General features: G+C 41.5%; 1 protein-coding gene across 1 annotated transcript in view; it reads left to right on the top strand.

Annotated features, from left to right (window-relative positions):
- Positions 1 to 25897, top strand: part of tafa4b (TAFA chemokine like family member 4b) — a 312792-nt gene that overhangs the window by 205499 nt on the left and 81396 nt on the right. The window contains exon 5 of the mRNA XM_059944865.1: positions 708 to 832. Coding sequence (XP_059800848.1) covers positions 708 to 832 — 125 coding nt within the window. The remainder of the gene's footprint in view (positions 1 to 707; positions 833 to 25897) is intronic.

Raw genomic sequence — 25897 nt, 5'->3', positions numbered from 1 at the left:
AGAGTCAATCTATTTCAGAGTTCATCAAGAACCTTCCAAAACTTTGGTAATGTCTCTTGTAATCATGGCCCATTTATATTTGTTGGAAACTTAAAACTAGTAAATGAAGCTCAAAGATTCAGCCATAAAACCAAATTGACCCCAATAGCCAGACTGTTGTTGCGTGAATGAAATCACCGGAGAGAGAGAGATACTGGTAGATACAAAGCTGCCTCTGTATTTGACAAAACAGGTTCAGCAGGCATCATACAGAGACACTTTTGGTGGAAAGGTCCGCTGGCCCAGTGTGGGGCTCGATATTTATTTGCAAAACACAAAGGTCAATTCCATATTTACAATGCTTTCTTTTGAAGCTACATACCAACTTCACACTTTCTGATTCATATCCATCCCACAGATGCCAGCAGTATCTGGACTGGGATTCATAGCTTTTAGGAAAAGCATTGTTCCAAATTAAATCCACAATACATTGTCAAGGAACAGAAGACTGGTAGCCAAAGCCATTTGTTAAATGTAAATGACCTAAACCCAAAAATCACTCTGACACAGACAATGAGGTATATTATATTTAATAGCTTCTTTGATTGAGGTTGGTACCTCAGGTTCAATAGTACAATCTAAATAGTTTCTTTCCTACTTTCTACTTGCATGTGTAACAAGGTCATTTGTTAATCCTCTGAAATAGTTCCCTTTCCATGCTTTTCCAGCTTCTGTAGTGATGCAAAAGTGGTGGTGCCACATGGATCCCTGCCTGGAAGGTGAAGAATGCAAGGTTCTTCCAGATCTTTCCGGATGGTCCTGCAGCAGTGGCAACAAGGTTAAAACAACCAAGGCAAGTAAATCTAACTAGCACGTATCTTATTGTATCCTAATCTTAAGTGCCAGGATGTGAAGCAGTTTCCTTTGAGCTTCTGTTCTAATACTGAAATTTAAAAAAGCAAAGCTATTATATTCTGTTTACCCAAAATGGCAGAGATAAGCAATTGAATATCCATAGTTATATTTGTTCACTATAAATAGTTTACAATGATTCATTTATAAAAAGTATGAAACATGTGAGCTCTGGTAAAATATTAGCATGGCAAGTCATAATTTGGTGAATTTGTAAAGTTACCTGGAATATTTAGTATAAAAATGTACACAAATAGCAGATTTTTTTTTCAGAAAAACATAAGCATATGACAAAAAAAATCACATCAACTGTTGAATGGTGAACCTAATGCTAAGTGAAGTTTATGACAGTAGCAGAATAATTCTTAATCACATTTGTTCCTCTCAAATCTTAACTGTTTTGAAAATTTTAACCTTTTATCCTTATGAGGTGACATCGGTGGTGGGGAAGATGCTAGAGTCCATTATTAAGAATGAAATAGTGGCATATCTAGATAGCAGTGATAGGATTGGGCCGAGCCAGAATGGATTTACCAAGGGTAAATCATGCTTGACTAATCTGTTGGAGATTTTCGAGGATGTAACCAGGAAGTTAGACAAGGGAGATCCAGTGGATGTAGTGTACCTTGATTTTCAGAAGGCATTTGATAAGGTCCCACATAGGAGATTGGTGGGTAAAATCAAAGCTCAGGGCATCAGGGGGAAGACATTGACATGGATAGAAAACTGGTTGGCAGATAGAAAGCCAAGGGTAGCGGTGAATGGGTGTTTCTCGGGATGGCAGGTGGTGACTAGTGGGGTGCCACAGGGCTCAGTATTGGGACCACAGCTGTTTACAATTTACGTCAACAATTTAGATGAAGGCATTGAGAATAATATCAGCAAATTTGCTGATGATACTAAGCTGGGTGGCAGTGTGACATGTGATGAGGATGTTAGGAGAATTCAGGGTGACTTGGATAGGCTGGGTGAGTGGGCAGATACTTGGCAGATGACGTTTAATGTGAATGTGTGAAGTTATCCACTTTGGAAGTAAGAACAGGAAGGCAGATTATTATCTGAACGGTGTAGAGTTAGGTAAGGGAGAAATACAAAGAGATCTAGGAGTCCTTGTTCATCAGTCACTGAAAGTGAATGAGCAAGTGCAGCAGGTAGTGAAGAAGGCTAATGGAATGTTGGCCTTTATTACAAAGGAAATTGAGTACAAGGGCAAGGAAATCCTCTTGCATTTGTACAGAGCCCTGGTGAGACCACACTGGAGTATTGTGTACTGTTTTGGTCTCCAGGGTTAAGGAAGGACATTCTGGCTGTAGAAGAAGTGCAGCGTAGATTCACGAGGTTAATTCCTGGGATGTCTGGACTGTCTTACGCAGAGAGGTTAGAGAGACTGGGCTTGTACATGCTGGAATTAAGGAGATTGAGAGGGGATCTGATTGAAACATATAAGATTATTAAGGGATTGGACAAGATAGAGGCAGGAAATATGTTCCAGATGCTGGGAGAGTCCAGTATCAGATGGCATGGTTTGAGAATAAGGGGTAGGTCATTTAGGACAGAGTTAAGGAAAAACTTCTTCTCCCAGAGAGTTGTGGGGGTCTGGAATGCACTACCTCGGAAGGTAGTGGAGGCCAATTCTCTGGATGCTTTCAAGAAGGAGCTAGATAGGGGAATCAAGGGACATGGGGACAATGCAGGAACCGGGTATTGATAGTAGTTGATCAGCCATGATCTCAAAATGGCCGTGCAGGCTTGAAGGGCCAAATGGTCTACTTCTGCACCTATCATCTATGAGAGGTCTTTTTGGTTGAAATTTATTTTATTGCCATATCTAAGTTACTAAACATTACATGTATTTATTGGCAAGGACAATTCCAGACCAGACCTTGTGATGTGCCTTCAGTTCGCATTGCCAATATTTCATTGGCAGAATTTGAGAACCTTCAGAATTTAATCCACTTTTTTTCAGTTTTTATCAATGCTGGGAAGGTTGTCATTACATTCTCTTGTCTCCTGAAGATGATTTAATTCCCATAGGGGCATCAGCAATCCCAGCTACTTCTTTCAAATTGGATCATGACTTGTCATCTTCTTCTGAAAATGAAAGCAACTCCTACATTGAAGTCCAGGGCATCTGAGTAAAACTAATTGACCCTTATTAGTGATGCTGCAATTGAACGATTCGACTCAAAACTGGTGAACAGACTTCCTCTTTCTAAGTAGTTTAAATCAACTCTTGAAACCATATCAAGTCTAGATGTTGAAAGCACACCTGCTTTTAGGGATCAGCTGAGAATATTCTTGTTGATAGAGTGTGCCCAGAAGCCAAGACTAAGTTTACAAACAGCAAATATCACTACTTGTTTGGATTTGGAAGCTTTGCAGCTGTGAAACATCAGTATTCTTCTGGGATGATTCAGATTTAGCAGCCAGTCCGGTACCAATGGCTCATGAATATGCCATATTTTAGTTTCTTCTGTTTTTAATTTTACAGAAATTAGTTGTGCCGACCTTTTTGAGTTTTTATAAAAGAATAATTTAAAATAAGAGGTAGAATTAAGCAGATTCTATTTTCAGAGCTAGTAGAGTGTTGTCAGCCCTGAGGTTACGTAGATAATGTAGGTACTTCCAGCATACATGTGATTTTTCAAAATTAGAAATTTTGCCTTTCAATCCAGCACAGGTTCTTGCTTTCATTATTCAAGGATAAGCTAACACAATTTTTCAAGAGAATTCCTTCCTTCTAGGAAAGGTCACTTATCAGGTTAAATATTCCATTTGAAGCTTCATCATTATTAAAAGAAGTGACTCCAACATTCTCAATTTAATTTCTCCCAATGAAAAGGAGAGCTAACAAAGGACACAGTTTGCATCCACACACATCATTGGTTCCATTGACTCATAATGTAAAGGATTCCATTTAAACATTCATTAGTGGTAACAAAGCACTGGGGTGTGAGAGGATAGTTAATTATAGCTATGACTTTGCTATGTTCATGCACATACTGCTTAGTTTTCCTTAAATCATAGAAGGCACTTTCAAAGAGTGGGAGCACCATAGTCTGCTACTGTTAAAACTAATTTTTTTATCTTCTGCAATGATCACCTAAGGATATTTAGGTTAAAAATTTCTCATTAATTGACAGTTGCTTTCTGATTATGACCTGCAGTTTTAAAGTGGATTATATAGTCTCCAGTGTCCTTGTATCTAGTGGAAATATCTAGACAATGTACATTATTGAATTAATGAATTAATTGTCCTGCATTCCAAGTCCCACTGATGAAAAATTGGGAAATAAGAGAGTGGAAGTGAAGTTAAACAAATATTTGCTGTTTTATTTTTAAGAGAATGTCTTAAATATAATAGAGGATTGTAGTTTTATTATTTTAAATATTAGAGGACTGACATCCAAAGGGAACAGACAAACTAACATAAATGAAAACACACACAGAAGACGCTGGAGGAACTCAACAGGTCAGGCAGCATCTATGGAGGGGAATAGACAATTGACACTCAACGGGGGCAGAAGCCAGAACAAATAGGCGAGAAGGCTGGGAGGAGCATGAGCTGGTGGGTGATAGATTAGTCCTAGTGAAGGGGAAAAGTAGGAATGTTAAGGGGGTGGGTCAGGGAATGATTTGGGAAGCTGGAAAGTGATGGGTTGAAGATGCAAAGGGCTGAATAAGAAGGAAAGCAACAGGAGAGTACATTAGACCATGGCATAACACGAAAGAGTCAGGGAACCAGAGGAAGATGAAGGTGATGAGTAGATCTCATTGGGGAAGGAGAGGGGAAAGAGAAGAGGTAAAGGGACCTGAGGGATAAAGGAAGATGCAAGAGGAGTGCAGAGGGGAGAGGTTACTGGATGTTAGAGAAATTGCTGTTGATGCTGTCTGGTTAGAGACTACCAAGACAGAATACAAGGTGCTGCTTCTCCTTTCTGTGTATCTCCTGGACCTGATGGACTGCACCTTAGTGTTCTGCAGGAGGTGGTTGTGGACATACAACCAGACTGTATGGATGGAGCTAATAAATCATTCTCAGCACTCAGGTTATATGGATAACATAAGTAGTTCTGAGCATATATTTTGGGATGTTAGTTGTCATTATCCATTATTCCATCATCCTCAGAGAAGGTAGCAATATAACCCTGGGAGACAGTAAAAAAGAAACTCAAGACCCATTAAAGCTGTATTAGAATCAGGGAAAATGCTGGACTCTGTCATTAGTAAGTGTCAACAGGGTACTTGTGGGGCAGAAATGTAAAGAGTTGAGCAGTATTCACAAGGGCAATTAACCTTTGACAAGCCTGCCTTCTTTCCGGTTCAATCTAGCAGACAGGTATGGTGAACAACCCAATAAGGTGCATTTGCACTTACAAATGAACCTTGAAAGGGTGTCACATTTGAGGTAATTAAGCAGATATTAGAGGTAGTATCAGATATATTAGGAGTAATATCCTAGCATTGATTGAGAATTGGTTAACAGAAAACAGAATGATCTATCGATCAAAAGCAGAATTTCCTGGTGGTCAATCATTTTAATTGCTATCCCCACTCCTGTTCTGCTGTGTTGGTCCGTGGCCTCCTCTTTTGCCACTGTGAGGTCACCCTCTAGGTAGGGTCCAACCTGCATGAACATAAATTTCTCCTTCCAGTAATTCATATCACTCCACCTTCCCTCTTCTTCTATTCCCCACTCTGGCCTCTTACCTCTTCTCCTCATCTGCCTCACTTTCCCTGGTGCTCCTCCTTCTTCCCTTTCTCCGATGGTCCACTCTCCTCTTCTATTAAATTCCTTCCTCTCCAGCCCTTTACCTTTCCCACCCACCTGGCTTCACCTATCACCTTCTAGCTAGTCTTCCTCACCCCCACCCTGTACCTTTATATTCTGGTGTCTTCTGCCTTCCCTCCCAGTCTTGAAGAAGAGTCTCAGCCTGAAATGTCAACAGTTCACTCTCCTCCACGGATGCTGCGTGTCCTATGAGTTCCTCTACCATTTTGTGCTACAAACGTGGAATTTGTGGGAGGGAAGGCTGAGCAGGTATGTGGTGGGGGGGTGGGGGGCTAAGTGTCTTGTTCCTGCTTCTTTTGTTATGCTCTTGTCTCTAATTGTCTTTCCTTAACTTTGACATATTTCCCCTTAATCTTTCTCTTTGTCCACGTTGAGCTTCTTGCCCTCTCCAGCTTCTATCTCTCTGTCTCACTGTCATATTGCTTTTCTCCCCACAGTTTCCATAAGACAAAGGAGCAGAGTAAGGCTGTTTAGTCGGTCGAGTCTTTTCCGCCATTCAGTCATTGCTGATTTATTTTTCCTCTTAACCCAGTCTCCTGCCTTTTCTCTGTAACTTTTGTGGGCATAATTAATCAACCACTATTAGCCTCCCCTTGCGGCTGTATCCACTCATGGGGAAGGCTTCGGGAGTAAACCCAGAGGGAAAAATCCGGAGTTGGAGTAACTAAGACAGTCCTATGTTGAGTTCAATGCAGACCAGCTACTGCAACGCTGCTGGTGCCAAACTGTATCGGTCTCTGCCGTTCCTTTGGGTTCATCGGGTGCATGGAAAGGGGGAGCTTGCTACATGGGCAGCAGCTTGCTCTCCATATCATAGTGCCCTGGCTTGCATATCTAGACAACTGGGACACAACATTCATGGTCGACCTTGACCGACGGAGACCTCGTTCGTTCATTCAAGTATATCCAGTGACTTGGCCTTGACAGCCATTTGTGGCAATGAATTCCACAGATTCATCAGTCTCTGACTAAAGAAATTCCTCATCATCTCTTTTCTAAAGGGATGTTCTTCTATACTGAGGCTGTGTCCTCTGGTCCCAGACTCTCCCACTATTGGAAATATCCTCCCCATGTCCAATCTATCTAGACTGTTCAATATTTGGTAGGTTTCAATGAAATTCTTCAACATCCTTTTAAACTCTAGTGAGTGGCGACACTGTGGTTTACCTGTTAGTGTAATAATATCATAGTGCAGGGACCTGAGTTCAAATCTGCTGCTGTCTGTAAGGAGTTTTTGTGTTCACCCTGTGACCTAGAAGTTTCATCTGGTTTCCTTCCACATTCCAAAGATGTATGGGTTAGTAGGTGAATTGGTCACATGGGTGTAATTGGGCATGTTACCATGTTGTATCTATAAATACTAAATACAGGTAGAGAGCCATTAAATGCTCAAACATTTCAAGTGATAGCCATTTATCTTCAGGCTGTAATCTTCTCCAACAGTAAGCTTATTACATTTCTGAGCTGTTGGGAGTCCAACAGTTTATTTTATGTATTTAGAGATACAGCACAGTAAGAGGCTCTTCCAGCCCAACGAGCCCGTGCCAGCCAGTTACACCCATGTGACCAAATGACCTGCTGACCCGTATGTCTTTGGAATCTGTGGGGAAACCCAAGCAACAGGAGGAAATTCCTGTGGTCACGGGGAGAGCATACAGACTCGTCACAGGCAGCGGCAGGAATTGAACCCAAATCTCAGCAGTTATGCTAACTGCTGCACCTCTGTGCCTCCCCCTAACTTACATAATAATGTGCTTGCAGGCCATGACAGCCTGGGTGCTAGACACATTCATACTGCAGATATGAAATGGCTTCCCCAAGGTGCCAACTAAGCAAGACAGCAGCGAGTCATGCACAAACTAAACTGAGAAGTTGCAGGAACTCAAAATGTTGGAGGAACAGCTGGTCAGGCAGCATCTATGGAAGTGGACAGACAGTGGATGTTTCGGGCTAAGACCCTTCTCCAGTCCTGTGTGTTGCTTTGGACTTCCAGCATCTGTAGAATTTCTTGTGGTGCAAAGTTGGGAGGATAGGAGAATGAGGTGTGAGAGAAGGACAAAGTTTCCTTTACTACCATTCCATTTTCCACCTGATCTACAGGAAGAGGTTGAGAATTTTGTTGATAGTCATGTCCTAGGAGGATTGGAATGTATGTCATCTGCCATCTTCTAGGTAATGATGCATTGGAAACATTTTAAAGTTCAAAGTAAATTTATTAGCTAAGTATATATACGTATATCACCATATACAATCCTAAAATTCTTTTTCTTATGGGCATTATCAATAAATCCATAACAGAATATTAACCATGATAGAATCAATGAAAGACTGAACCAGCTGGGCGTTCAACCAGTATCAAAAGGTTTACGGGATCACATAGTCACTTGAGCAAGAATGGGCGTGAAATGCACACTGGCTTAATACAGGAGCAGGGAGACACTGACTGCACACATGTGATCGTACAGGTAACCCCAAATCCCCAAGGAGTTGTCACCAACTGCAAGATCAATGCCATTACTTTGCGTAGCTAGTGTGCCACCACAGAACGACAGAACTGCTATTTCAACAGTTCCACGGAAATCTGTTCTCACTTTCTGACCGTTTAAACAGACTAAGGGTTTTGGATCTGCCTGGTGGGTCACTGACTTCAAAGCCACCTGAACCCAAGCAACGGATCACAGCAACACTACAATGAATGCTTTTTACCTGGTGTGCCATTAAATGAGTTGCCATCCTGAAGGTGAAGTTCATTGGAGGAGCTCTTTATCAGACCGGAAGACATTGGAGTAGAATTGTGCCATTAGGCCCATCAGCTCTACTCTTCCATGCCATCAGGGATGTTCTATTTCCGAGACTGTGCCCTCTAATCCTAGAGTTAACCACTTTAGAAAATATCCTCACCACATCCACTTTATCTGAGTCTTTCAATATTCAAGATACAGTAAGCACAGACTCAGAGCCATCAAGTGCTCCTCATATGTTAACCACGTCATTCCTGGGATAATTCTCCTCTGGACCCTCTCATACCATTTCTTAGAGAAGGGGCCCAAAACTACTCCCAATACTCTAACCGGTGCCTTATAAAGCCTCAGCATTACATCTTTGCTTTTATGTTCCAGTCATTTTGAAATGAATGCTAACATTGCATTTGCTTGCCTTATCACCAACTTAACCTACAAGTCAAACTTTAGGAAATCCTACACATGCATTCACAAGTCCCTTTGCACCCCTAATTCAGAAAATAGTCCTTCTACCAATGTGCATGACCTTAAACTTCTCCACACTGTATTATATCTGCCACTTCTTTGTTGATTCTCCTAATCTGTCGAAGGTATTCTGCAGATTTCCTGCTTCCTCAACACTACCTGTCCCTCTGCCTGTCTTCGTATCTTGGCCACAAAGCCATCAATTCTGTCATCCAAATCATTGATCTATAATGAGAAAAGAAGTCCTAACACTGACCCTTGTGGAATACCACTAGAGACCAGCAGCCAACCAAGAAAGCCCTCTTTTGTTCCCACACTTTGCCTCCTGCTGGTCGGCTAATCATCTATCATATTGCGACTTCAAAATCAGCAGTGTTTGCTGAAAATTACAAAACATTGCGGATCAGTAAATTTGGACCTGCGGGTGGAAGAAAAGATTCAGATCTGCTTCAGATAAGAAGGAAGATGAGGTGAGTAACAAGGGCAAGAGAGCCTGTTCTCACTTTGCTGTTCAGGATATAGAGATGTGTATACTATTTTGCACCAATAGAGCAAGGTCACAAGGTTGCAATTAACCAGCCTTCCATTGAACACCAACCCATCCTTTCCCACCTCCTGCCCTTTATCTCTAGCTATTCATAGCTTCCTTTTCACCTTTAAACAATTTAAAATGTGCAATTAGTAACACTTACTGTATCTCTGCTAACAAAAGAATTCAGACCTAAATACATTCTCTTATGTAATCATGTATATTTATCAAACCTTCCTCTGCACAGAGGCAAGCAGTTCAGCTTGCTGTCTATTATAGGAAATTCATGGGTAAAGAATGGTGGGTGCATCTCTAAGGTAGCAAGGTGTGAAGAATGAATGATGAGATGGGATGGGCGGAGTGTTCACCGAGATCTTTAACCCCTTGTTCAGCAGCCTGAGGTACCCACCTGCTTCAAGCAGACTTCTCTTATATCAGTGCCTAAGAAGTATGTGGTAACCTGCCTCAATGATTATCGTCCAGTAGTGCTTACCTCCACAGCAATGAAGTGTTTTGAGATGTTGGTGATGAAACATATCAACTGCCTGAGAAGTGAGTTGGATCTGCTCCAATTTGCCTACCAGAGCAACAGGTCCACAGTATTTTCCATCTCTTTAGCTCTTCACTGAAGCCTGGAACATCTGGACTGCAAAGATATATACATCACGATGCTCTTCATCGACTAAACCTTGGCATTTAATACCATCATCCCCTCAAAACTGATCAATAAGCTTCAAGGCCTTGTCCTCAACACCCCTTGTTCAGGTGGATTCTCGATTTTCTCGCTCAGAAACCCCAGTCAGTTTGGATTAACAACAACATCTTCTCCATGATGTTCTCTGTTCTCCATGTTCTCCAAGAATAGATGCATCACAAGGCTGTGTGCTTAGTCCCCTGCTCTACTCGTTTTACACTTATGACTGTGTGGCTAAGCACAGCTTCAATTCCATATTCAAGTTTGCTGGTGACACCATTGTTTTAGTGACACCAAATCAAAGGTGGTGATGAATCAGCACATAAGAGGGAGATTGGAAATCTGGCTGAGTGGTACCATAACAACAACCTCTTACTCAATGTCAGCAAGACCAAGGAGCTGATTATTGACTTCAGGAAAAGGAAAGTAGAGGTGCACGAGCCAGTCCTCATCAGAGGATCAGAGGTGGGGAAGGGATGTTGCTGTGCATCATGGTGGACAAAGACAAAAAGGCAGAATGTGGGTCAAGAGTGCTGTATGCCTAGATGAGAGGTAGGAATAGGTGCAAAGGAACAGAATTTACTGAGGAGGGTGGAGTGCTTTTGAGAGGCCAACTAGGCATTGTGGTGTCAGGAATAAAATCACCTGGCATTTGCAATGGCTTCCCATATACCAATTCAGTTGCAGACAACTGCAGGTCCTCTTTTGGAGTTGTTCTGAACCCTAGCAGGACCCATAGGAGATGATCATGTTAACACTCATCCATCAGGGAAGCCCTCAGAGGAGCCTTTAAGGAGCAGAGAAACCACTCACTTAGGCCATTGGACTGTGAGTGATGTACCGTGGTGTGTTGTAGCCTAACGCCAAGAATCAGGGCCATCACAGCCCTGAGGTCTGTGAGGCCTTCCAGTCCGGAAGCCAGAAGCCATGTATGGAGTCACAAACTGTCCATCTCCAGTTTGCGGGCACTATGGAGCGAGGGTGACTGGTTGCGACATCGCACAGGAGAGAAACCCCAGCTTCCCTGAACTTAATGTCAGCCAACTGCAGGCCTGTAACCGCTATTCAGAAGGCCCTGATTTCTGGGTCAGTAACTTGGTTGGCTGCCATACCTGCATAGACAACCCCTTTGTGTATGGCCTCAACAGCAGGCTGTGAGAGGCAATCAACCACGATGTTATTTCTTTCCCTTGCTAAGTTGTTTATCAGTTGTGAACTCGGATACACAGGTCAGTTGGCATTGCCGCTATGCAGACCAAGTGTATCCAGAGATACCGGCCATGTGACAGACGCACTGCCACCTGGCTGGTCGGAGGACACACCACATGCCAATCAACATTTGGTCCCTCCCAACTAATCAATGCACACCTAAATTATTGGTCACCTTAATTGGATTATCTCGCCCAGCCCCATGCTTTAAAAGGTGAGACTTGGCGTTAGCTCGCCCTCTCTTACAGACCACCACATTGGAGGTAAGTGCATTGATTTCTGCTTGGGAAGGTCTATCGTTTGTCCTGGTAAGGGAGCCGCAGCTATCCAAGGTCAAGGGGAATAGCTGTTGTAGTGCTTTTCCCTTGTTCTTTGTTTGTGTAACTGTACCCTGTCCCCACACCGCTTCCTGTGTATTGTAGTTGCTTGTGTTGACCCGACTTCCCCTTGTAAATAAATTCCTTATTATTAAAACTGTATGTGTCCAGGCCTCTACTGTTGAGACTCAAAGAACCAGTTATTTTCCATCACAACACCAAGGACCTGATATTTTGGCCTTCATGTGCATGAGGGGTTTGTGGTCAGTGAACGCTGTGAAATGGTGACCCTCTAAAAGGAAACAAAAAGGGTGGCCAGCCTGATGGTCAAACGTACTCTCCCTCCTTTTGTAGGGGTGGAGCAGCAGGCTGAAGAACACGAGCAGCTGCCACATGCCTCCAACCCATTGTTCACGCACAGCACCCACAGCATAGTCTGAAACATCGGGAACATCAGTAGTAACGCCTATGGGTGCGTTGGAGAGGGGGTGCGCCAGTAGGATCACATTAGAAAGAGCTTGTTTGGTGTCATCAAATGCCCTGGTCATGTCCGCTGACCAGTCAAGCATGTGTTTAGGGGTGTTGCCTTTAAGTACACTATACTGGGGAAGCATAAGTTCAGCTGCTCGCGAAATGAAGTGGTGATAGAAACTCACCATGCCGATAAACTCCTGCAGTTTTTTAGTAGTGCGGGGCAGTGGGAAATACAGAATAGTGGCTACTTTTGATGGGAGGGTTTTCGCACCTTCTGCAGAGATGCAGCAGCTGAGAAAGTCGATGGTTGTCAACCCAAACTGGCATTTAGCAGAGTTAATAATCAACGCATGTTGGCTTAAGTGCTCAACAGTATGCAGAGGTGAGTTACATGTTCGCATTTGGATGCACTGGTAACAAGTATCTCATCCAGTAAACGAAAGAAAACCTAAGTCTTTTAATGCAGAGTCCATCAGCCATTAGAAAGTCTGTGCTGCATTTTTTCAGCTCAAATGGCATGTGCAGAAACTCGAAAGAGGCCAAATGGGGTTATCACAGCCATTTTGGGAATGTCCTCCAAGCACTTAGGCACCTGATGGTAGCTCCTGAATAGGTTGACTTTGGGAAAAAATTAACTTTCCAGCTGAACATGCCAACAAATCCAGGATGAGTAGGACCAGTTAGCAATCGGAGTTGGTGGCATTGTTAAGACACTGGTAACCTCCACATGGTGGCAACCTCCATCAGATTTAGGGACCGTAGGAGAGGCAAAGCCCAGGGGCTATTCAACTGGCATACAATGCCAAGTCTTTCCAGGTTGGCAAACTCAGCCTTTGTGGTTCCCAACTTTTCTGGGTCCAGATTCTGCACGCGGGCATGGTCTGGTGGGCCAGTTGTAGAAATGTGGTTTCTGACCCCATGTTTTGTGACTGTAGTGGAGAGTGTGGGCTTGGTGAGGTCTGGGAATTCGCCCAGCAGCTGACTAAGCTCACGTGCAATGGTGCATGTGCTTGACGTTGTGGGGAACTTTCTGGGGGAGCAGTGTAATGACTCAAAGTCCTTAACATCCACAAGCTGGCAGTTGTTAAGATCGACTTATAGTCCTTGGTCACACAGGAAATCTGCACCAAGCAGAGGTCTAGTCACTTTAGCCAGGATTTAGTCCCATGTTGCCCACTGAAGCAGAGTGTCACCCATCATGTCCCATAAATCTGGATCCTACTGCTGCTGGTGATCTCCAGTGAGGTTCCTTCACACTTTGCCTTCTCCTCAATAGGTAATGCTGGCAGAACACTCACTTGAGCACTCATGTCACACGGGAAGCGCCTGGAAAGGGTGTCTGTAATGAACTGTAGATGACCCTGTCAGATGGAACCCACGGTGTTCACAGTCCTCTGATGTCCCAATGTGCTGGCACTGTTGAAGCTGCAAGACAGATGCTACTTCCTAGCATTCGTACCAAAGCGAGCCTAGTAAAAACACAGGCCTGGCGTGGCCTGCTTTGCAGCCGCTGGCATCCTTATGTTTGGGGCCTTGCTGATCAGGCTTATTGAGTTAGAGAAAGGAGGAGGAATGATGCACTGCTGCCTGGCTGAGTGTAGACTATCAGCCATTATAGTTCTTCACGAGTGCATTAGTGAGGGCTATGTGAACTTGATCAGGCATTTGCTGCCTGAAGAGTTCTTTAAAAATAAAACATGAATGGTGATTTCCCTGGAGAGACAGCATGTGGTTCATTAGCTCTGATGGCTCAACATCACCAAGGCCGGGCAAGGAGAGCAACTGTTTGGCGCTCTCAGACTCCGATAGTCCAAAAGTCTGTAAGAGGTGAGTTTTCATTGATTGGAATTTATTGTGTTCAGGGGCGTGTTCTAGGAGACACACCACCCTTGCAGCCATGGAGTTACTAAATGATCCTACTATGTAGAAATATTTGGTGTTGTCGGCAGAGATTTCTTACAGTGCGAAATGGGCCTTTGTTTATACAAACCAAATAATGGCATGTTGCTCCCAAAGTTCCAGCAGTTTCAAAAGAGACCTCATTGGTCGACATGGTCAATAATCCTGGAATTGTTCTGGAGCATCGGGATCACCAATGTAGGTTTTCACAAATAAAATAGTGGAGGTGTTTTATGTTTAAGAAAAACCATAGCAACTCATTTATTTATTGAACGATTGAACGTCAAAAGCTGAATACAAAGCACAGTAAAAGTCCTTTGCGTAATTACCTCATCACGTAAAATCAGCCTATTAAAGGGAACTCCAACTCAATGTTGGTGGTTGTAAATTATGTACACTTCCACCAATAACATTACCCTACAATGACTTTTCCCTGTCCCTTGTTATCACAATCCTTCTCCATATCATTTACAAATTTAGTTGATAAGGAATAAAAAATGTAGAATTTCAACAGTTAGCTGGAAGTTTTATAGCTGGTGGTGATTTTCTAAAAATTTTATGAAACTTTTTTCTAATCATTTCGTCAATACTTGTTTCAAAAAAAATCTTGAAAACAAATTAGATTCAAGAAATGCACCCAGTAGTAAAACATAAAAAAAGAAATAGACAGTTTTATTAGATGGTTGGGTGATTATAAGCCATTTCATTTAATGTACTTGACTGCCTTTGAGATGAATTTATTTAAATGCTGTGCAAAGTGTAGAACATGTATGGTGTATGCTCTATGTAATATATCAGGACAACCTATAACTGTATAAATAAAATGCCAAAAATGGTGGGGGGGGGCGTGAAATAAAGCCCTCATCTTATTGATTAATGTCAGCCACCACCTTAGTGCATCGAATTAAAGTGCATTGCAACTTGCACCACAATCCATCCTTTGTTCTGACCAGGGGCGTAGTGGGGACAGCCTCCATTTGAAGGGAATGATTCAGTGGTGAAAGAAGTCGATAAGGAAAGACAATTCTCCAGTCTCAACTGAAAATGATACGTTTTTAGAGCACTGAGAAAATGATCACACCACACTTCCAGTATGATATGTTCCTGAAGTGTGATTGAATTCTATTATTCAGAAGCTGAGGGGTTAGTGTGGAAACACCACCTACAGTAAGTGAAGAGTCCTTGATCATATCACAGCCCACCTTCAGCTTAGTATAATTAGAAATAAATTAGAAGATAATAATAAGATAGACCTTGCTGTTATGCAGTACTCCCTTTTATTATTCAAATGCAGTACCAAACAGCAGAAAACATAGGGGAACGTTTTTTTTCTCATCCTTTGCCAGGTTTCCTTTGCCTTGAGTCTTGAAATTCACTCTGAACACTGCAGGGCTCCGGAATTGCTCAGAAGTCATGAGTCCTTCAGATAATATTGAGTGCACAGAATGTTAATGCACATTATATGCCACAGTAGAATGTTTTCCTTGCAATGAAATTTGTCCGTGGGAGTTACTGCTGCAAAAAGGGAAGAGGCCCATGCTAATTCATGTATGCTTTACTTAAAAATATTCCAGAAGAGGGATGAAAAGCAGAAAATACAGGTGCCGCAGGCACTGATGTTCCTTCACTCAAGAAATCTCTTACAAATGAGTTCAAGACACCAATCAGAGTTTAACAGAGGCGATTTAATACATCTGATTTCTCATTCATTAGCCTGGTAAAGTATGGAAGAAGTTTTGACATTTCCTTTAAAGATGACAGATAGCTAAAGTGACAGGTTTGGGCTATTGTAGATACATCAGTTTTCAATCAAAAGTTTAGGGGTTCAAATTCTACTCTAGGGACAAGGATGGCATTTCTCTATAACACTGAGTGTGTGCTACATAGTTGAAGAGGCTTTATTTTGAAAGAGGTGAAATGCCATCTGAACCCTCAGGTATATATAAAGTTTTCATGAAACTAATTGAAAGATGTCCTGACCAATGTTCATCCCATATTCAACATCAATAAAACAGGGAGACTATTTGATCATTGTGGGCTTCCAGTGTTTTAAATCGAGCAGAATCAGAATCAGGTTTATTATCACACACATATGCTGTGAACCTATGGCAGCAGTACAGTGCAATACATGAAAAAATAAGTTACAATGTAAAATAATAAAGAGCACAACAGAGGAATAGTGAGGTGACAATCAAGAGTTCATTGACTATTCAGAAATCTGATGGTGGAGGGGAAGAAGGTGTTCCTATAAAGTCTGCATCTTCCAGCTCCTATTCTTCCTCCCTGATGGTAGTACTGTAATTCCAAATGCCAAGGGTCATTAATAATGGATGCCACTTTTTTGAGGCACCACCTTTTGAACATATTCTTGATGGTGGGGCAGTTTGTGCTCCTGACAGAGCTGGATGAGTCTAAAGCCCTCTGCATTCTTTTTCAATGCTGAGTATTGTGTTTTAAGTACTATCCATACCTGATAGTGGTGCAACCAGTCAGAATGCACTGCCAGCACACCAGGTGCAACAATCAGACCCAAAAGCTCCTCGATACACAGGATGGACTAAACTGCTGATATGGAAAAGGCAAAGGGTGGAGGTGTGTGTTTCATGATAAATTCTCTGTGGTGGCTTTGTTGAACTTGTGTTCCCATGCCCTTGTACGCCTAACAATCAGATGCCATCATTCTATTTACCAAGGGAGTTCTCATCTATGATCCTACCCCCAGTTTACATAGTACCAGCGGCCAACTATAATAAAGTGCTTGAGGTACTGCATGATGCCATCTCCAAACAAGAAACAGTCCATCCCGATGCACTTGCGGGATTTCAGTCAGGCTTGTCTGAAGAAATCTCTGCCCAATTACCAACACCATCTAACCTGTGCCACCAGAGGTCCCAACACACTAGACCACTGTTAAACTAAGATAAGGAAGGCCTACTGTTCCATGCCCAGACCACATTTTGAGAAATCTGATTATTTGGCTGTCCTTCTCCTACTTGCACACAGGCAGAGGCTAAAGAGCAAGGTTCCATAGATTGGAACAACAAAGAGGTGGTCCCGGGAGGCAGAGGAACTGTTAAAGCATTGCTTCAGGTTGGTGGATTGGGCTGCATTCAAGGATTCATCTGTGGATCTAAATGAGTACACCATGGTTGTCAGGGATTTTATAAAAGCAGTTCTAGATGAGCGTGTTCCCACACCATCATTCAGAATCCTCCCCAACCAGAAGCCCTGGATGAACCATGAGATCTCCAATCTGCTAACGGTTAGATCAGAGGCATTCAAGAAAGCTACAAGACATCCAGGTACAATGAAAGATGAAAGATGCTTGACTGATCTGGCCGGGCTTGAATGCTATCACCTCTTATAAAGTAAAATCAAGCACTATACGTGTCCACAGGGCTTCACCTCCAGATGAGCCGAGTGCCTTCGCTGCTCACCTTGACCATCAAAACATAGAGGAACTGTCACGAGCTCCCACAACCCTGATGCTCCTGTGACTTCAGTCTCTGAGGCCAACGTGCAAGCAGCCTTCAGGAGGGTGAACCCATGGAAAGTATCCGGCCTGGAAGGGGAACCTAACCAAGTACTAAAGACCTGTGCTATTTGACTGGCTGAGTGCTTACTGATATCTTTAACCTCTCACTTTGGCAGTCTCAGCTACCCACCTGCTTCAAGCAGGTTTCAATTATACCGGTGCCTAAGAGGAACTTGGTAACCCGTCTCAATGACTATCATCCAGTAGCATTACAACCATTATGATGAAGTCTCTTGACAGATTGGTGACAAAACACACCAACTTCTGCATGAGAAGTGACTTAGATCAGCTCCAATTTGCCTACTGGAGCAACAGGTCCATAGTTGATGCCATCTCATTGGCTCTTCACTCAGCTCTAGAGTATCTGGACAGCAAAGATCCATTCTTCAGGATGCTCTTTATCAACTACAGATTGGCATTCAGATCATCATCCCCCTCAAAACTAATCAATAAGCTTCAAGTCCTTGTGCCTCCTTGTGCAATTCAATCCTTGATTTCCTCACTTGCCGACCCCAGATTCTAATTGGCAACAACATCTCCACAATCTCCATCAGCACAGGTGCACCATAGGGCTGTGCGCTTAGCTCCCTGCTCTACCTGCTTTACAATTATGACTGTGTGGCTGAGCTCCAATGCCATATTTAAGTTTGCTGATGACACCACTGTCACAGTCCAAATCAAAAGTGGTAATGAATCAGCATATAGGAGGGAGATTGAAAATCTGACTGAGTGGTGCCACTCCAGCCTCTTACTCAAAGCCACAAGACCAAGCAGCTGATTATAGAGGCAAACACAAAGTAATCTGCAGATGTTGGAAATTCAAGCAACACACACAAAATACTGGTGGAACGCAGCAGGTCAGGCAGCATCCATAGGGAGAAGCACTATTGACATTTCGGGCCAAGAACCTTAATCAGGACTAACTGAAAGGAAAGATACTGAGAGATTTGAAAGATCATGGGATGGGAGGCCTATGGGGAAAGAAGGGGCGAGGGGAGCACCAGAGGGAGATGGAGAACAGGCAGAGTGATGGGCAGAAAGAGAGAAAAAAAAGCTAAGGGGAAAAAACCTAAATATATCAGGGGTGGGGTAAGAAGAGGAGGAGGGGCATTAACAGAAGTTAGAGAAGTCAATGTTCATGCCATCAGTTTGGAGGCTACCCAGCTGGTATATAAGGTGTTGTTCCTCCAACCTGAGTGTGGCTTCATCTTGGCCTTCCGTCCCATGATCCTTTCCCTTCTCTAGCTCTGTCTCCCTTTTGCCAATCACCTTTCCGGCTCTCAGCTTCACCCCACTCCCTCCGGTCTTCTCCTATCACTTCACATTTCCCTTCCCCCTCCTACTCCTACTTTCAAACCTCTCAGTATCTTTCCTTTCAGTTAGTCCTGATGAAGGTTCTCTGCCCAAAATGTCGATAGTGCTTCTCCTAAAAGATGCTGCCTGACCTGCTGCATTCCACCAGCATTTTGTGTGTGTAGCTGATTATTGACTTCAGGAGGAGGAAATCAGAGGTCCATGAGCCAATCCTGATTGGAGGATCAGAGGTGGAGAGGGTCAGCAACTTTAAATACCTCAGTGTTATCATTTCAGAGGATCATGCTGGGCCCAGCATGACAGCACTTCTACTTCCTTAGGAGTTTGCGAAGATTTGGCATGACATCTTAAAACCTGGAGAAACTTACATAGATCCAGGTTCTCCAGCATAGATGCTGGAGAGTATATTGTCTGCATGCATTAGAGTTTAGTATACAAACACCAATGACTTTTAATGGAAAATGCTACAAAAAGTACTAGATACAGCCCTGTCCATCACAGGTAAAGCCTTCCCCTTCATTGAACACATCCACATGGAGCATTATTGCAGGAAAACAGCTTCCATCATCAGGGACTCCCACCACCCAGGTTATGTTCTCTTTCTTCTCATTGCTACCGTTAGGAAGAAGGTACAGGAGCCTTTGGATTCACACCTCTAAGTTCAGGAGCAGATATTACTCCTGAACAATCAGGCTCTTGATCCAAAAGGGGACAACTTCAAAGAACTTCACATGCCCCATCACTGAATTGTTCACAGGACCTATGGAATGAGTTTTGAGGACTGCTCATCTGATGTTCTTGATACTTATTGCCTATTTATTGTTAATATTATATTTTTCTTCCCTGTGTTTGCAGAGTTTGTTGTCTTATGCATAGTGGTTGTATGCTCAGTTGGCAAGGAGTTTAAGTGACTTGATTATGGTTATTGAATTTATTGAGTATGCCCACAAGAACATGAATCTCAGGGTTAGTATATGATGACATATATGTACTTCGATCATAAATTTGCTTTGAACTTTGACCACTGTACACCTGTAGAAATTTGTTAGAGTATTCTGTGACATACCAAATCTCAAGTTCTTAATGAAGTTTAGCCGCTGTCATGCATTCTGTATAATTGAATCAATACGTGGGGCCCAGGCTATTGACACCCAGGAACCTGAGGCTCCTCACCCTTGGCACTGCTGAGCCCTCACTGAGGACTGGTGTACGTTCTCTTGACCTTCCCTCCCTGAAGTCCACGGTCATTCTTTGGTCTTACTGGTGGCGAGTGCACGGTTACTGTGACACCACTCAACCAGCTGAAGTATCTAACTCCTGTACTCCTCCTTGTCACTATTTGACACGGTGGTGTCATCAGCAAATTTATAGATGGCATTTGAACTGTGTATAGCCTCACAGTCATGAGTGTAGAGTGAATAGAGCGGTGCACTAACATGCATCCTTGTGGTGTGCCTGTGTTGCTTGTAAGTGAGGAGGGGATGTTACTACCGATCTGCACTGATTGTGGCTACCCGATGAGAAAGTCAAGAATTCCGTTGGAGAGTGAGGTACAGAGGCCCAGGTTCTGGAACTTGTTGAATAGTACTGAAGGGATGATGGTGTTGTATGCTGAGCTGTAATCAATAAACAGCAGCTTGGTATCGGTATTGCTGTTATCCAGGTGGTTCAAGTCCAAGTGGAGAGCCAGGTGGATTGCGTCCACTGTAGACCTTTTATGGTAGTAGGCAAATTGGAGCAGGTCTGGATCCTTGGTAGCAGATTGATGCATCTCCATAGTACAGAACTGAAATTAGTTATATTATGTACTAGAAGATCTTGAGGATATGAGAGACAATGTAAAGAGTAGCTTTTCAGTCATCTGTAACTTTGAAACAAAAAGTAAATTCTATTAGTAAAAGTATCAAACAATTTTGTTATTGGCATTATGAGATAAGACAATGCTCTAAAATTTAATATTGAAATTTTTTCACATCACCTAACTATCCTTAGCCTGGCCAGTTAGTCAGCATTGCAATTTCGATATAGTCATTTAAGGTTAGGGTTGATATAACTTGATATAATATATGCAGACAGATGTGACCTGGACAGAAGTGGGCTTTGGTATCCTGTTGAAGTCAGGTGGATGTTGATCTGCTTTTATCTGCAGCGATTTAGGGATTGCATAATCTAAGGAAGACATGATACGAATCTCTTCAGCTTTAAGGCAGATGAATGGGGTTGAGAGGGGAAATAGATAAACCCATGATGAAATGGTGGAGCAGACTCACTGAGCTGAATGGCCGAATTCTGCTCCTATATGTTTTTTGTTTAAACACCATGCTGTTATCATTTTCATTGGAATTGATTCATGGAGCTCCTTTGTACATTCAGTGGAGCTTGAAACATTGTGTTGCTTTTAAAAGTTTTGTAGTGAGGAATGAATTCATTTCGTCCAACGGAACAATATAATCTCAAGCACCCAGAGGTTGTGGCCTCAGTGGAAGCTTGGAGGACATGAAAAATCTGCTCATTTGATATTCTGACTGGATAGGTAATAATTTCAAAGCCTGGCATTGGTGAGGTTAAAAGGACAAGGAGAAGTTGTACTTTATGGTCCTGTTCTTCTGTGTGCTGATTTAGTGGACATAAGGGCTGGGGACAAGAAATGTATAATGGGATTAAAAAAATGCTCTGGTTTGGTAATGCAACTGCTCTTTATTTGCATAATTTTGATTTACTTTATTGGGTGAGAGATAGAATGTAAGACAATCATTTTAAATAGAGTGTTTCAACATAATAAAACACTTATTGCATTATAATTAATATCTATGATCACATTTCTTCAAGAAAAATAAGATAGCACCAAAGAGGCTTCAAAGAAATTTATGAGGATGTTTACAAGAACTTGAAGCTTAATTATGATGAAAGTAGGTATTTAATGTCTTTATAGACTGAGAGAGATCTGATGATGGACCTATATCCAAAATCAGGAATTTGGGGAAAAGTATTTAAGATAGCTGGTAGAAGTAAAAAGTCTTTGTGGACTTCTGTTCATCTAGAGGGCACTGAATATCTGAAACTGACCACCTGAAAATGTAACAGTGGCAGAAATCTTCATCACTTGTAGTGTAAAGAGAACACTTAATGTAGTAGAACCTCCGAGTCCTGGGAAACAGGATTAGGCTATATGGCAATGCTTTGCTGTCATGAACTTGATCGTCTGAAAAGCCTTGTTTTTAGTGCTATAAATTACTATACATTAAGTTATCTCTGCCAGTACATATCAAATTATTCTGTTGTGTTAAGTGTTGACTTACATTCTTATCAGATTTTATTCTCACTACCAACTCATCATTATTTTTATTTTTGCTTATTTGCCTGTTTTCAACATGTTTCATGACATTGAGCTGTTTCTCAGAAATACAATTGGTTCCTGAGTGTGCTTATTTTAAGGCAATGTCAAGCATCTTTCTGATTGAATAGATTTCTGCAGTTCCCAGCTGTCTACACACAATAGTGAAATATTTTACTTTTTATCCAGTGCGGACTTCATAAAATAGAAAATTTACACCCGTGAAGCATATACATTAAAATCCCCCATTACTGTTTTGAATCCAATGTTAACCCATTTATTTAAACTCACTTATACTAAACAGATCAATATACCTATGTAACAAATTGTGTCATATTTTGATTTTGGGTTTATCCAGTAGGAATTTTTATTACAGCGCCTTGTTACTTTCCACTCAATGACTTCAAATGTTATTCCTTTGGCATAAACGGATCCATTTTACAGATTCACCGACATAAGATAAATGACTATTTTATAGAATTTATTTGTGGGTGAAATGCCTACTAGGATACTGTACCTAGTTTCCTCCTCACCAGTGACTCCTAAAATCCCCAGTGGCTTTTGTTGTAACATTTCATCCAAAGGCATGCAAATTTATAAAGCAGCACATGGAAGATGATGAAATCCAAGACCTCTTCTGAGGATATTACTGACTGAGCGTAGGTGACAGTGATTGCCGTCAATGTTTACAATGCTAATGTTTGATCTTTGGGGATATTCAGGGAAGCAGATTAAGTTTTTCATTACTTTTATTATTTTGTTAGGTCAAAATTGTAAGAACAAATATATGTGTGTTAATTACAGGTTGAGGTTTGTACAGCTGGCAGACAAGTTTCATGTGTGATTTTGGGGAAGAGTAACTACCCAAGTGTTCTTTGGATACCCATAAAATAATACTTAACACAGTTGTACTTGTACAGGCAAGAATTAAAACTGCTCGCAATCATTACCTCTTAAAATCAGGCCAATGGCAAATTATCCCTTTGAGCAACTATAGCATCAGAGAGTCATAGGGATATACAATGTGGAAACAGGCCCTTCAGTCCAACTTGCACCTATTGAGCTAGTTCCATTTGTCCATGTTTGGCTCATATCCTATAAATATTTCCTATCCACATACCTTTTAAACATTATAACATTGGATCACAATGATTATGCCTCCTGAATATTTTTGGGTGCATCTTATAGATTGTGGGCTGCTGATCATGAAAATCACCATGAAATTTGCCTGCTGTGCACTATTTAAAAAAATCATCTATGTTTGTTATTTCAATTCATAATTCAAGACAGAATAACTGATGTCAAGATTAAGGAAGTCACTTTCGTTTTCCACAAATCACGCATGTCATCAATGACAGGCAAGTTGAAGGACTTCTGTTGGGACTGGAGAAAATCACATGGAAAGCATTCAAGGCTGTTGTTGAAAATGCCCTTGGCAACAAACTACATGCAGCTGATTGATGACATGCTTCAAGCATACAAAGCCGTGAAATGCAACGTGTCACTAAAGCTTCATTTTCTGCATTCCCATTTAGACTTCTTCCCAGCCAAATTTGGTGATGCCAGTAACGAGCCTGGTGAAAGGTTTCATCAGGACATTGTGGTCACGGAGAAGCAGTATCAGGACAAATGGAATCCATCAATGCTAGTTTATTATTGTTGGATACTTAAGCAAGAAGCCTCAGACAGAGTGCAAATGAAAATCATCAACAAAAATTCTTCCCTTAGTTGAAAAGTGATAGCACCGTTATGCAATTAAACACATTATATTCAATAAAAGTTAATTTCTCGTTTCTCCAAATTCCTGCATGATACAAGTAGTCTGAAATTATATTTGTGTTCAGTTTAAAGCAGTGTATCATAAACAAAAGAAATATTCTGCAGAAGCAACATTTTTGAAAAAAGTTTTGTTATCCAGTGCCTAACTACCACCATCTCTGTCATCTTATTTCCAAAAAAGTTGCTCTTCAGGATCACTTTTAAACTTTTTCCCTTTCATTTCAAACCTCTGCCTTCTAGTCTTCCCTTAGTCTGGGGAAAAGACTGTGGACCTTATCTATGTCTCTTGTAATTACATTTAGCTCAATAATGTCACCCTTCAGTCTCTACCCTCCAGTCAATCCAGTCGCTCCTTACAATTCAAATCCTCCAGTCCTTGCATCACCTCAAAAACAATGTAGATCAGTTACCTCAATCACAGAACCGGACTTGGGATTGTCATGGAGTAACAAATATGACTGTGTCATGATAGTGAATATCATTTAGTTGTAAATCATCAATAAAAGAAAATGATCAAAACATAACATGAATACTGGGCAGGTTGCTGGGGCATTTTACAGTTATATTAAATGCTAATAGCCACACTTAGAGCCGGGAAGCAATTTTCTTTAGAAACCAATTAAGTGTGAGGCAGATAGAAAGTCATTAGTTGTAAATTTGTGATATATCTGTACATTATTAAGATAAATAGAATTCATGCAATAAATTTAGATTTTAGCATGAGATTAGCAACTTCAAATTGCAACACATTCCAAGTAGATTATGAGAAAAATGTTTCAATTTATTTCTTAAAGATTGAGCAGTAAGCAGAATGGATTTTATAAAAGAATGCCTATTACAATTAAAGAAAATTCACACAGACCTATGTGTGATTTATTTGCGGTATATTTCATATCTTTTAAATATTTTATTATTTCCTCTTTATGTAAATCAATCTTCGATCATGATTTACATATCTAGCAAAGTGAAGAATAATTAAAAAAAAAGATTTAAAATGTGTCCAAGGTATGCTGCAAGTGAAGTCAAGAGAGCAAATCCGAGAACTAGAGCTGGTTACGTAAAAATCCAGGAAGCACACTATATGAAGAAGTAACTCTGGCAGCAAATGCTAACTCCGTAACTCTAGGTGTTCATTTGTAGTGCAGGAGAGAGCTTAACAAGCTAACAGGAGCAGCCCTGGTGAGCAATTTCAATCCTTCCTGGCAATTACAATCTGATTTTTGTCCAAATTTTGCCATCTCCCCAAAATATTCAGAAACTACATGGTTAAAAACTACATAATAAAAACTACATTCCACTCATTATTGATCAGAAAACTACATAAACCAGTGAGATTGTGAGTAGATCAGAGTTGGTGTGAGGGACTCATCTGCTATGCCATTTTTCAATTAGATGGCAACAAATTCTGAAGTCTTTTTATCAAAATGAGAAGCAATGGACAGGACATCTCAGAAAAACAAAGGCGTGAACTGTGTTTTTTTAAACTTCATAGTTAGGCAGTCATCTCAAAGTCACTCTTCTTCATTACATTGGAGCTGGTTTCACAACAAAATTTCAAATTTCAAAGTACATTGTTTGCTTACAGCCAGCCACAAAGCTAGAAACCTGAAAGAACTCAATTAAAAATAAATAAGTACAATGATGACATACACCTGATGTGTGGGCAAAGGAAAAAAAAAGCACAAATCATGCAAATCATGGAAGCGAGAAACAACATTCCAACCCGTTTAAAAAACAGGTTCTTAATTGCTTTCCACTGCCTTAATTGCAGATACGGACAGTTATTTCTGATCCGACAGTGACACTTCCCACTTGCTACAATGGCAAGCCACCTTTTTGCAATCACTCTGTCCCTGACCAACTCAGCGTGCAAATCATGCAATGTCGAACCAAGCAATCAACCTGCAAACATTCCTTATTTTCA

This window comes from Hypanus sabinus, chromosome 19 (genome assembly GCF_030144855.1).
Source record: "Hypanus sabinus isolate sHypSab1 chromosome 19, sHypSab1.hap1, whole genome shotgun sequence".
Taxonomy (NCBI): domain Eukaryota; kingdom Metazoa; phylum Chordata; class Chondrichthyes; order Myliobatiformes; family Dasyatidae; genus Hypanus; species Hypanus sabinus.
This window is presented reverse-complemented; position numbering and strand designations above follow the sequence as displayed.